General features: G+C 43.3%; 1 protein-coding gene across 5 annotated transcripts in view; it reads right to left on the reverse strand.

Annotated features, from left to right (window-relative positions):
• Positions 1 to 13,983, reverse strand: part of HAUS8 (HAUS augmin like complex subunit 8) — a 120,367-nt gene that overhangs the window by 38,047 nt on the left and 68,337 nt on the right. For 4 of the 5 annotated variants that reach the window (XM_077475518.1, XM_077475517.1, XM_077475520.1 and 1 more), the window contains 3 exons: positions 9,825 to 9,851; positions 9,673 to 9,747; positions 7,837 to 7,995 (listed from right to left, as the gene is read on the reverse strand). In XM_077475518.1, the coding sequence (XP_077331644.1) occupies positions 7,837 to 7,995; positions 9,673 to 9,747; positions 9,825 to 9,851 (261 nt within the window). The remainder of the gene's footprint in view (positions 1 to 7,836; positions 7,996 to 9,672; positions 9,748 to 9,824; positions 9,852 to 13,983) is intronic. The other variant, XM_077475519.1, reaches the window with a different exon arrangement.

Consider the following 13,983-nt stretch of genomic DNA (forward strand, 5'->3'; position numbering starts at 1 on the left):
TTTGGAAAGTAGACACCCCTAAATTTAGGGGTACACTAGTGAGACTAGGTAATAAATGGCGGGTGCCCTGAAACTATAAAAAAAATAACTAACCAACCAGCGTCACCTGTAACAGTTATATGGTGATCACTGGTGAAAGGGTTAACTAGGGGGCAATCAGGGGGCTTTATGCGGTAGTATATGGGGGTCCCTGGCGCTATAAAAAGCTGCGGCGAACCTAAATACCTACCTGCCTAACTAGCGTCACCTGTGACACTAATACAGTGATCAGAAAAACGATCGCTTATTAGGCTGGGTTCACACTGGAGCGATGTGGGAACGCCACGAATGCGCGGCGGGTTCCCGCATCACATGCCTCCCGGCGGCAGTTCACACTGCCCTATGCGAACTGCTGGGAGTGTCAGTGAAATGTTAATGACACCCCCAGATCAGTTCGCATATCGCAGTGCGATCTGCAAACTCAGATCGCATGGTGTGAACACCCATGCGATCCGATTCTGCTGCGGACCAAAAAAAGGGTCCCGCGCGAGTTTGCGGCGGGTGCGACACGAATTCAGCCATACTATCTGTATGGCTGAACTCGAATCGCACAGAGATCGGATGTGATTTGCACTGCAGTGCGGTGCGAATCACATCCGTTCTCATAAACTGCTGCAATGTGAACCCAGCCTTAGTGACACTGGCGACGGGGGGTGATCACGGGGTTAAACCTTTATTGGGGGGGTTAGGGGGGTACCTTAGAACTAAAGGGGGCTAACCCTAACTGCCCTAACAGTTATTACAGTCACAAATGACACCAATGCAAAAAAAAAAAGCAATTGGTGTCACTGTGACTGGGGGGGCAGGGGTAATTGGGGGGTGATCGGGGGGTAAAGGGGGGGTGTGAGTGTGCCTGGCATGTTCTACTGTGTAGTGTAGTGCTTGTGCAACTCACCGATGCTCTCTCCTCGGTGCCGGAACGAAAAATACCGACACGGAGGAGAGAATACATCACTTCCTCTCCTGTGTTTACATTACAGGAGAGGAAGTGATGTCACGGGACATTTTCATTCGTCGGGAGCGATCGCGAGGGGGTGGCCATGAATGAATGGCCGTCCCCTCGTCCGGGATCGCTCCCGAACGAATACCGACCGCCGCAGGCACCGGGCGGGGGCCCGATCGGGCCCCCGACCGGCGGGCAGGCAAGGACGTACATGTAAGCCCTTATGCCTGCCCGTGCCATTCTGTCGACGTACATCGTCGTGCGGCGGTCGGCAAGTGGTTAATGTACACACAGCACCCCATATTGACAGAAAAACACAGAATTGTTGACATTTTTGCAGATTTATTAAAAAAGAAAAACTGAAATGTCACATGGTCCTAAGTATTCAGACCCTTTGCTCAGTATTTAGTAGAAGCACCCTTTTGATCTAATACAGCCATGAGTCTTTTTGGGAAAGATGCAACAAGTTTTTCACACCTGGATTGGATTCTCAACCTAGTAGGAATTTTCTTTGAAACATGAAGAAAATACTTGGGTCTGATCAAAGGTACACCCAGTAAAGGGTATTCGTACCCCAGGCTAAGATCAGCGACATAAAGGACTGATCTAGGCAGTCGAAGCAAGACTAGATGTTTTTCTCCTATTCAACTTTGCGTGATGTCAGGAAAGATGGTGGCTTCATTCGAGGCCGTTCTTTTTGCTCAATCTCATTCTAGACTGCTGAAAAGCAGTATTATACAGGCTTGAAACAGGAATTAAAGCTCTATATTCCCAATGTGTCTAACTCAAAAGCCTACAGCCACATCACCCTGACAGCGCTCAATCTCGTCCGATCTTGGAGGCCAAGCGGGGTCGGGCCTGGTTAGTACCCGGATGAAAGACCACCTGGAGATACCAAGCGCTGCAGTCTGAGTGTGCCGGAGCCTGAGTTTATGGTTAAAATCCAAAAATCTGGGAAGGGAAAAATCCTCCTTTCAGTTACCTGGGAAAGAGTATCAACATACGCCAACCTTTTTTGTTTATGTTGGGGGACAGTCCTGAAAGAGGTAGCTGTCCAGGAAAAGTGGCCTAGATCAGAAATGGCCTTGTCCATTAACATTTTAAAAATTCAGGCAGAACACGTGGTTCTGAAGGCCTGAACGTTCAGTTTAAGGTATTGTCCTGCCAGGTCAATCTGTTTATGACACAGCAATGTCCTGTATCAATCCCCAGGGGGGCACAAGAAGTTGTGCGGCTCAGAGAAAGGTTAATCTTATCCTATCTTGCGAAGAAAACAATGTACTTTGCCTATGGGCAGTTTTCATTCTAGGAATAGAAAATTGGCAGGCGGACTACTTCAGTCGCCAGCAGTTTTTTCTGGGAGAATGGTTCCTTCACCCGGATATCTTCCTGTCAATATATCAAGGATGAGGGATCCCAGACATAGATCTGTTTGCATCCAGGATCAACAAAAGATTGACAACTTTGTGTCAAGAACAAAGGATCCGCTAGCATGCGGATGGATGCCTTACTATTCCCGTGGAATCGGTTCTCACCGATTTGTGCATTCCCTCCTATTCTGCCTGCATCCACAACTTCTTCAGGATCAAGCAGGAAGGGAAGGTGTTGATTCTTGGGACCCCCAGTGGGTTTCAGGAAATCTTGGTATGCAGAGATCGTAGAGGTGGCAGTAGAGAACCCATGGACCCTACCTTCAGGGCCAAACCTTCTGCTCGCAAGGTCCAAAGTTCCATCCTACCTTACAAACAACAAATTGAATGGTTTGGCTATTGAGGCCCACACTCCGAAGAAGCGTGGGCTATCAGGTTCAGTAGTTTTCTACCTTGGTTTATTCAGAGCCAGCCTCCATGGTTATACATTATGGAATTTGGGAAACATGTCTCTCCTGGTGTAAAACCAGATTTTTTCTGCAGATGGGGTGAGAAATAAAGCTGGCCTTGAGTGCTTTTTAAGGACAGGTCTTGGGCCATTTGCTTTGCATTCTTTGGTCCATAACTTTATTCAGGGGTAACTCGGTTTAATCTATGGTGCACTAACTCCTGAACTCTTGGGGCTGAAATTTATTTTTTTCGGCATTACAAAACAGACTTTCAACATTTCACATTTGTTTTTTACATTTTTTAAATAATATTAATGCTCTTTTTTTTCAGGGTGGCCCTCCACTTTAAAGGAGATTGCTCAAATTTGTAAAACGGATGTTTTTACTCATGCTGCTTGAAAGTCCTAAAAGGACAGGCAGCATTGAAATCTACTATTCTAAATAGATTCAACAAGTAATCATTTAAAGTGGTTGTAAACCCTTACAACACACTTTGACCTACAGGTAAGCCTAGATTAAGGCTTACCTGTAGGTCCAAGAAATATCTCCTAAACCTATACGATTTAGGAGATATTTTCCCGAAGATAGGCACCGCTGTCTACGGCGCATGCGCCGTAGACAGCGGCGCGCAGGCGCACTGAGCGTGGCATTTTCAACTAAGGAGCTGCCGCGCGTGTCGGCTCCCGTGCGCATGCGCGGGAGTGACGTCATCGCGGCTTCGCCGAATGATAGCGGCGAGACCCCACGAGAAGATGGATGCGGCGGACTACTGGGGACAGCGGTGACTTCGCTGGCTCCTGTGTCAGGAAAGTGACACATAATGGGCTACTATGCGATGCATAGTAGCCCATTATGCTTTGCCTTTGCAGGGAATGAAAGAGGAAGTAAACTCATCAGGGTTTACTTCCTCTTTAAGCTCATGTTTAAGAGGTGGATTCCACCCTCTTAAATCAAAAACGCACTCCTCTAGGGCTGTTCGTGCTTCCTGGGCAGTGCATCACCAAGCCTCCATGGCTTAAATCTGTAAGACTGCAACTTGGTCTTCAGTCTATACATTTACCCGATTCTATTAAGTAGATGTAAAAGGTCATGAGGATATTGCCTTTGGGCGCAGTGTACTGCAGGCTGCAGCATTAGTCCTCTAGTCTCTTATTGTCCTACTTTTTGTTGCGTCTCCCTCCCTTCAGTTGGCATTGCTATGGGACATCCCACATAGTAACTACTATGGCTCGGTATCCCGTGATGTACGATAAGAAAATAGGATTTTTAAAATAGCTTAGCTGTAAAATCCTTTTCTTTGAAATACGGGACACAGAGGGCCTTCCCTTCTTTGGTATACACGTGTATTGCTTTGCTACAAAACTGATATACTCCCAATAGTGGGAGGGGTTATATAGGGAGAGCACTAATTTATCTAAGAGCATGCCAGTGTCCATCAACTGAATGTGGCCTATAACCCACATAGTAACTACTACGGCGCTGTGTCCCGTGATGAACTTCAAAAGAAAAGGATTTTTACAGGTAAGCCGTTTTAAAAATCCTATTTTATGCCACTATAATTTGATGTACAAACCAAATAATTTTTTGGTACAATTTCAAAAATCTTGGGTCGCTGTGGAAAATCTACATAAAAAGAGAATGCAATGATTTGAAAATCTCATAAACCCATATCGTATTCACAATAGAAAATAGAAAACATATCAAATGTTTAAAATGGGAAAAATGTACCATTTTAAGTAAAACAGAAGGCAAGTTTGATATTGAAGGCGCCAACATGTCTCAAAGTTGGGACAACAAAAAGCTGGCAAAGTGGTGCCAACAAGGAAGAGCTGGAAGAACATTTTGCAACCATTAGGTTAATTGGCATCAGGTCAGAAACATGACTGTTTTAAAAGAGCATTTTAGAGAGTCAGCGTGTCTCAGAAGTAAAGATGGACAGAGAGTGCAAGAATCGGTGAAAAGCTGCATCTATAAATTGTCGCACATTTTCAGAAAAATTTCCCTCATTGTAAATTTGCAGACTTTGAAAATATCATCATCAATGTACATTCAGAAAGAATATGTTCTGACTTAATATCTGGACCACTGCTCTATCATTAAAATGTATCTGTAATATTTTTGGATACACATGGTTACTGCGATAACCTGGACTTGCCTTTTGTGGTTGAAATAAAATATTTGAAAAAAAAAGAAAATATCATCATCTACAGTACATAAAATATCAAAAGTTTCAGAGAATCTGTAAAAATCTCTATGCGCAAGGGACAAGGCCGAAATGCAATATTGGATGCCCGTGATTTTCTAGCCCTCAGACAGCACTGCAATAAAAACAGGCATAGTTCTGTGATGGACATCACTGCATGAGCTCAGGATTACTTCCAAAAAACACTGAGCACAGTTCAGCATGCCATCCAAAAATGCAATGTACAGCTCAAGCATACAAAGAAGAAGCCATACCTGAACAGGATCCAGGAATGAATTGAAAAATGCAAAACTGTTTTGTGGTCAGATCAAAATTTGACATTTTTAGCAACCACAGGTGCCACGAGGAAAGAGATCTTCCGCTTGTTATCAGAGCTCAGTTCAAAAGCCTGCACCTCTGATTGTATGGGGGGTGCATTAATGCGTATGGGATGGACAGCTTGCGCATCTAAAATGGCACCATCAGTGCTGAAAGATTTACCAAGGTTATAGAGCAGCATATGTAGACATCTTTTTCAGAAAAAGCCGTGCATATTTCAGCAGGACAATGCTATACCACATGTTGCATCTATGACAACACTATGGCTTTGTAGTAGAAGAGTCTGGGTACTTAACTGGTCTGCCTGCAGTCCAGACCTTTCACCAACTGAAAATATTTGGTGCATCTTGAAATTAAAAATACAGCAAAGACGACCCAGGACTGTTGAGTAGTTAGAATCCTATATCCGACAAGAATGTGACAATATTCCTCTCCCAAAACTCCAACTGGTCTCCTCACTTCCCAGACATTTTGCAGTGTTGGTAAAAGAGGAGTTGATGCTACACTGTATGTAAACCTGGCCCTGTCCCAACTTTGAGATGTATTGCTGCCATCAATTTCAAAATTACTTTTTTTTTTTTTTTTAAGGGAACATTTTCACAGTTTAACCACTTCAGCCCCAGAAGGATTTGCCCCCTTAATGACCAGGCCATTTTTTGCGATACGGCACTGTCGCTTTAACTGAATTGTGCAGTCGTGCGACACTGTACCCAAACAAAATGGACATGTTTTTTTACCACAAATAGAGCTTTCTTTTAGTGGTATTTGATGCCCTCTACTTTTATTTTTTGTGCTTTAAACAAAAAAAAAAGCAATATTTTTAGTATAATAATAAAAAAAATATACATATTGCAATAAGCGTATATTGATTGTTTTGCGCAAAAATTATAGTATCTACAAAATAGGGAATAGATTTATGGCATTTTTTTTTAAGCAGTAATTGTGGCAATCCGCGATTTTTAGCGGGCCTGCGACATTGTGGTGGACAAATTGGACCCTTTTGACACATTTTTGGGACCATTGACAATTATACAGCGAACAGTGCTATAAAAATGCACAGATTACCGTGTAAATGTCACTGGTAGGGAAGGGGTTAACAGTAGGGGATAATCAAGGGGTTAAATGGGTTCCCTTGTGTGTGTTTTTAACTGGTGGGGGATGTGACTGACTAGAGGAGCCAGATTGCTGTTCCTAACTAGTAGGAACAGACAATCGGTCTCTCCTCTCCCGTCAGAACAGGGATTTGTGCGTTTGTGTAATCTTGTGCCCATGATCACGCGTGGCCAACAGACATCGTGCCCGTGGCCACGTGCATCAGGTCCCCACTATAGCTGTTTAAAGAGCCGACGTACAGCTACGGCCATTTGCGCAGGAGAGCCAACCTGCCACTGTACAATGACGGCGGCTGATCGGCTAGTGGTTAAACATTTGGTATGTTTTTTATTTTCTACTGTGAATAAAATATGGGTTTATGAGATTTTCAAATCATTGCATGCTGTTTTTATGTAAATTTTACACAGTTCCCAACTTTTTTGGAACCGGGGGTTGTATAGTAATATTTTGACGCTTTATAAAAGGATCTCTTAAAGTGGTTGTAAACCCCCCATTTTAATTTTTACCTATAGGTAAGCCTTGAATTTTGCTTACCTATTGGTAGTGGAAATATCTCATAAACATGCGCCGTTTAGAAGATATTTACCCTTGTAGTGAAGAAACGGACCTGTGAAGAATTGGACCTACGTGCCGTTTCTTCACTCGCAAGTGCTGTGACTTAGTGACATTACGCGGCTCTGGCCAGTCACAGAGACCGAGGAAGAGGGGTGAAGATGCATGCGGCCACCAGCGGGGACAGTGCAGGCTTTGTTGGCAGGTAAGTGGGACATAATGGGCTAGTATGTGATGCATACTAGCCCATTACGCTTTTACTTTGCAGGGCAACAAAGAGGAAGTAAAACCCATCATGGTTTACTTCCTCTTTAATACATATGTTAGAGATCTAATGCACATCTGGGAAAGGAGGCTCCCCTGCCTGAGTCATTCACAGTATATCAACCAGATTCCAGAATTTAAGCTTCTAATTGATAGTCAGTGAATTAGACCAAAGGTAGCCAGACAGAAAGTGCTAAAAAACGTTCTTGGTTCCCTGAATTCTCCAGATATAGCCTTTTTTATGTAGATCTGACCAGGTGAATTGATAAAATAAATTCTTATGTAACTCACAACCTTAAATACTGGTTGGGAAAATATTTTAAAGGACATGTGCAAAAATATTAACAGCTTTAACGTCTACTTATATTCTGAAAGGATTTGTGCTGTAAGCACATTTTCAACATACTTTTTCTCTCTGGATATACTGTGCAAGTTCAATGCAGCCTACTAAAGCCTAAAAATATAAATAAATAAAAAAGGAATCTTGCCAACTAAGAGCGACAGTGTTCATTTATTTAGTCAAAATGAATGAGGAAAGCTAAAACACCTTCATTTAATTATTATAATATTAGACAAAAAAACTACCTGCTTTTCCAGCAAATCATCCAGCTGTATTTGACTTCTGGTCAGTGAGAGATCATGTTTCAACTGGTGCACGCTTTCTTGCAGCTGGTTCTTTTCCTCGGTTGCTAGTAACAGGTTGCGCTCTGCCTTTTCTTTCAGGCGTGTAATGTTTTTCTCCATCTTAATTACAAGAGTCAAAAACAGCAATTAAATGTCATTGTCTGTTTTACATGGGCAAGGTGCAGTAGGGACCATGGTGATCTGATACACTTTGTGACGCTGTCCAAAACTGCACGGGTATTGGAAGGGTGTTATCACAACCATTAACCAGGTGTCCCAGGTCGAGGTACCAGAGGAATTGAAACAATGCTTACTGGGGATTCTGTGTGATCTCCCCGTAGAAGAGATTCCAAAGCAGGCCATAGCTGGGGCACCATTTCAGGCTTATAAGTTAATACTACGGCACTGGACTTCCACGAACCCTCCCACACTAAAATGAATGGATAAGCCCAAATGGGAGACATTTTTTGAATGGAAAAATATATTTTTCAGCATGGGGTAGCTTTGGTAAATTTGACAATTTGTGGAGTAGTATGTTTGATTTGATGATGCATTTGGGAAGTAGGGTATACATATCTGAAATAGTATGCATGTATCTATGTGTTTGGATTTTTATGGGTTAACTGTTAAATCTGGTTATTTAATGCCATGTTACCTAAATGATTTTGAATTACCATACATTACTGTGGTGCATATGTTCTAGACGTTGTAATGCTGGCACAAATTGTGAATAAAGATCCTTTTGCGATAAAAAAAAAAAAAAGTCAGTGTCTGAACAAATTTGTTATGCCTTGAAGAGATCCAGTCAATAGCAGCAGTAACAAATTGCATCTCCACTCAAACTGTTTTACTTGTAATGGTTTAAACGGATTTTCTATTATTTATTGTTATGTGCTCCCGGTCAGAGCAAAAAAGTGTCTGGCTAATGCTGGATACACACTATACAACTTTTGTTGTTAGATTTCCTTTAGATTTACTTTCAGCTTACGTTCATCTTAAGGTCCTGCCTGATTGCATACGAATTGAAAGGGTTTAGGTTTGACCTCATATTATATAGTTTTGGTAAAGCTAAACGAAAATTGTAGTGTGCATCCACGCTAATGCCGCGTACACACGAATGGAACTTCCTTAGCTGCTAACAATTGCTGGCAATGGAGATTCATCCATTCACTCGGTTATCGTGGATGGGGCAATCAACTAATTTTCTTTCATTCAGCCCACTGACTGAATGAGAAAAAAATTTATAAAATAAAGCCATATGTGGCCAGCCTTGGACTGTATGGCAGTCCTCTTTCCTGTATAATCTATCCATAATCTGTATACTCTAAACAGGCACAAAAACTGCTATATGAACCATTTGCATGTGAACTCATCAGAAGGAAGGAAATACCTCACTGCAGTATCGAAGGCAGTGGAGATATAAATATATTAACTAATCTTCTCCCCCCAACATGTGTTTTTTGACAATTTACTGCAGTGGTTTGAGATGGAGAGAAGCTCACAAACAATAAACAGACCTTGCATGAAGTGCATTTTACTGCATGAAAAAAATAAATAAAAAAAATTCAAGTAGTAATCCCAACAACCAAGTGGCCTGTTCAAATCTACAAGCAGGGCAAGTAGCCATCTGTGAGTTACTATGTGCCAAGCAGACTGTTAAACGAATATATATGCACAAATGCTTGTATCATGTTTTGTGCACTTTGTGAAAGAAAATCAGAGACTAGTACAAAATATTTGGAAAGTTACAGAAATAAATGACAATCTAAACAAAATAGTCATTTCATATTTACTCACCTTCAGGGTTAAATATGTAAACAGCAAGGTTTGTGATTCATAAATATCCGTCATGTCTATTGGTACATTACTTACCTGTTAATGAAACAAAGCATTATTCAGAAGTGGAATTTATTAGCCAACAATAAAAAAAAAAAAAAAAGAAGAAATACCTGAATGTCCATTGTAATCCCATAAACCTGGTAAGAGTACCGTATATACTCGAGTATAGGCCGACCCGAATATAAGCCGAGGCCCCCAATTTACCCCCAAAAAACTGGAAAACTTATTGACTCGTGTATAAGCCGAGGGTGAGACATGGCTGTCCATCCCTGTGTGTCCGTCCATCCCTGTGTGTGTGTCCGTCCATCCATCCCTGTGTGTGTGTCCATCCATCCATCCATCCATCCCTGTGTGTCCGTCCATCCATCCCTGTGTGTGTATCCATCCATCCCTGTGTGTGTGTGTGTGTGTGTGTGTGTGTGTGTGTGTGTGTGTGTGTGTGTGTGTGTGTGTGTGTGTGTGTGTGTGTGTGTATTCATCCATCCATCCATGTGTGTGTGTGTGTGTGTGTGTGTGTGTGTGTGTGTGTGTGTGTGTGTGTGTGTGTGTGTGTGTGTGTGTGTGTGTGTGTGTGTGTGTCCGTGCAGCCTTGTGTGTGTGTCCAGCCTACCTGTGTCCCAAGCCTCCGTCCCGAGCCGCCGTCGTCCCGAGCCTCCTCTGTCCCGTGCCTCCTCTGTCCCGTGCCTCCCGGTGTCCCGTGCCTCCCGGTGTCCCGTGCCTCCCGGTGTCCCGTGCCTTCCGGTGTCCCGTGCCTTCCGGTGTCCCGTGCCTCCTCCGTCCCGTGCCGTGCCGATGGATCGCCGCTCTTCTCGGCGGCCATTCTACGATTCAAAAGCTGCGCCTCCGTCCTCCGCCTGTGATAGGCGGAACACTCAATTTCCCAGCAGCCTGTGTTCCGCCTATCACGGACATCCTCTCATACTCGTCCGTAGTATGAGAATGAACGGATGTCCGTGATAGGCGGAACACTGACTGCTGGGAAATTCAGTGTTCCGCCTATCACAGGCGGAGGCGGAGAAGGAGGCGCGGCTTTTGAATTTTAATGTCCGCCGTCTGTCTGCTCGATACGCTGATCGAGCAGTCAGACAGCGGTGACTCGAGTATAAGCCGAGGGGGCACTTTCAGCCTCAAAAAAGAGGCTGAAAATCTCGGCTTATACTCGAGTATATACGGTATACAGTATATATCAACGCAGCACTACAAAAATGCAACAGTAGTAACAAAAGAAAACAAAACGTGCTTGACGCTAGGTTCACACAGTAGCGTGTCTGGAAATGCATGTAAATAACATGCATTCCCTGACCAGCAGGCAAAAATGCATTGCTCATCAGCAGATGCAATTCTAAAAGACCCCCCCACCCATCAAAACATGCAGAATGTTTTCAGGTGTGCAAAACTGCATGATACCACAGCACCATGTGGTTCAGTGTGGCTACATGTTTGAAAAAGGGTTGAGGACATTCTCCCTGCATTTTCTGCAGGTACAGCTGCCCGTTCAAATGAATGGGCTGCTGTGTTAGCGCAAACGCACCTGCACAGATCCTACAGAGTAAACCGAGCCTAAGTGATTATGTATCTCTAAATCACAACTCATCATAGGTTCCCCTATGGATAAGACTAAAAATCGGAAATAATTTCCTGTGGTAACTGCATAAGAAAGAATCATATCTTGCTAATGGAATCAGAAAGCATTCCTTGAGGAGATTATATGACAAGAAGAAACTTTGATTAACATGCTTCTTAATTTTACATGATTGGCCTTACCTGCAGTTATCACTTTTTAACTGATGGCATAGTTAAAGGTAATTACTGAAATCCAACAGTAACTATAATTACTAAGTGATGCCTAAACAGAGCCCTTTGATATTTCCCAATTGCCTCTGTTGCTATTACTATGACAGATGTAAAAAATCTGAGCTGCAGTAACAGGCTATGTAGATAGACTTCATTGTAGAATTTGTTAATGGGGGGGGGGGGGCTTTAACTCAGCATGCACCATGCATTCCTACCTGCATGGTTTAACCTAGGTCAGACAAACTCACTTCAAATATTTAACAAACATTCTGAAGCAGTACCTGCTAGCAGATGTAGATAAGCTGCAGGAGCCCACAGATTATAATGTCAGTTCAAAATGCACTTTGGGACACCTGCCAACAGGAAGCCATCATCTATAGAAAGTCCTGTCTTCATGATTGGACAACGAATAGAAGAAAGCATAGGCTGGGGTGACCGTGGGTAAGCTTTACATCTAAAAATAAAAACTTTTCTTAAGAGCACAGTGAACTATATGCTCTTTGGGTTGTTGGGTAAGTGCAAAGCTACACTTATTCTTTAAACTGCTTTTTGGTGAGGTCAAACTCAGATGACCATCTTCAGGCTGTTTAAACCTGCTCTGATGCAGCCTGTCCTATATCTGTATGTTTTACAGGCAAAAGATGTAAAAGAAAGCCTTCTCTAATTCATGCAGCTGAATATTGCAGCTTTTAAATGCAAAATGCAGCAATCATTAGCAATCCCGACATTCCAGGAATGTAACTTTTTTTAATAGGTTATAATGATGTGTTAAGTTACGCTTTATGATTTACTGCTGCGCACACACACACACACACATGCAGATTTCCACACTATAAAGCCAGATAGGTGACGCACACGTTTTCCATATAAAGCAATTAAATTTTCTTTCCACCCTCCAACTTTGGCCTCCTCATTGCACAGTGAATCAGCACTATTGTCTTTGTCCAGTGAGCTGACTTCTGAAGCAGTATTGCTAAAAAAAGAAATAGTTAAAAGGGATTGTAAAGTGATTTTTTTTTTAAAAATAACAAACATGTTATACTTACCTTCACTGTGCAGCTCATTTTGCACAGAGTGGCCCCGAACCTGCTCTTCTGGGGTCCCTCGGCGGCTGTCTCGGCTTCCTCCCTCTGATGCTTCTCACGTTCATGCAAGCTCCCTCGCATGGTGAGAAGCATCTGCGGGCGCGCTCCCGTGATACAGCCGGCGGCTATAGCCGCTCACTGTATCACACGGCCCCGGCCCCCAGCGTTCCGCATCAGTGGATGTGATTGACAGCAGCGCGAGCCAATGGATGCGCTACTTTCCATCCATCCACTCCAGCCAATCAGCGGCCAGGCTGAACGGTGGAAAGGACGTCGGGGGACGAGCGCGGGACTTTCGAGGGGTGAGGCAAGCAAAACAGGGGGGCTGGGGGCGCAGGCACTGTGAGATGTTTTTTCACCTTAATGCATAGAATGCATTAAGGTGAAAAAACATTTACCATTACAACCCCTTTAAATAGTCTTATCAAATGGAAGGAGGTATGTGTAGCACAAGAATGACTGGACAAAGTTACAAATCCTTTGGCAGTTAAAACAGTAAACATGATTAAAGTGGAACGTTAGCCAGAAAAGTCCTGCTAGATGACTTCAGGCTGGCCCCTTTTGCAGGTACAGCTGCATTAAGAAAACATGAAAATTAAGTGCCTAGCTCCAAGTCCAGATGGCCTTACCCTGGCCTATTACAAGGCCTTTTTTGAGGTATTGTCGCCTCACTTAACGCCATTACAGAGGGGAAGCCCAAGCTGCTGGACAAGGAAGGGAAAGATCTAACTGTGGGAGCTGTAGCTCCATTGCCCTCCTAAATGCAGACTTGAAGTTATTTGCAAAGTTTCTGGCAAACGGGCTACTCCCCCACATCCCGCGTTTAATTCATAGAGATCAGGTGTGATTTGTACCTCTGCGTGAACCATGAAAATACGATTTGGGTTGTAAATTTGATCCATATTGCCAGAACCACTCATCATCCTCTTCTCCTGCTGTGTATAGATGTAGAGAAGGCTTTTGATAGGGTCAATTGGTAGTTCCTGCGTGCCACCCTGGAGCATTTGGGGTTGGTGTCATCCAGCTTGATCTTCTCCCTCTAGCCTTACCCCTTTGCTATCAAGGTTAACGAGACAAGGTCTAACTTTTTTTTTTACAAATGGTACCCGCCAGACTTGCCTCCTGTCCCCCTTAATCTTTATTCTTTCCCTGGAACCTTTTATTCTTTCCCTGGAAGCACTGTAAGGGCGGAACCTGACATTGAAGGCTACAACTTGGCAGATGATTTGATATTTTTCCTAACGAACCCGTTATTGTCCCTGCCGCAATTGCTTCAAATCGCTGTGCACGTATAGTGCCCTTGTTTACTTTCAAACGAACTTGTCCAAGTCCTCTGCTCTTAATACTTCGGTGGATTGGGCCAGGACTGCCTTTGTTCATCCTTCTCCTT

The sequence above is a fragment of the Lithobates pipiens genome, unplaced genomic scaffold (assembly GCF_037356315.1).
Source record: "Lithobates pipiens isolate NorthernLeopardFrog02 unplaced genomic scaffold, aLitPip1_a1.2 Scaffold_13, whole genome shotgun sequence".
Taxonomy (NCBI): Eukaryota; Metazoa; Chordata; class Amphibia; order Anura; family Ranidae; genus Lithobates; species Lithobates pipiens.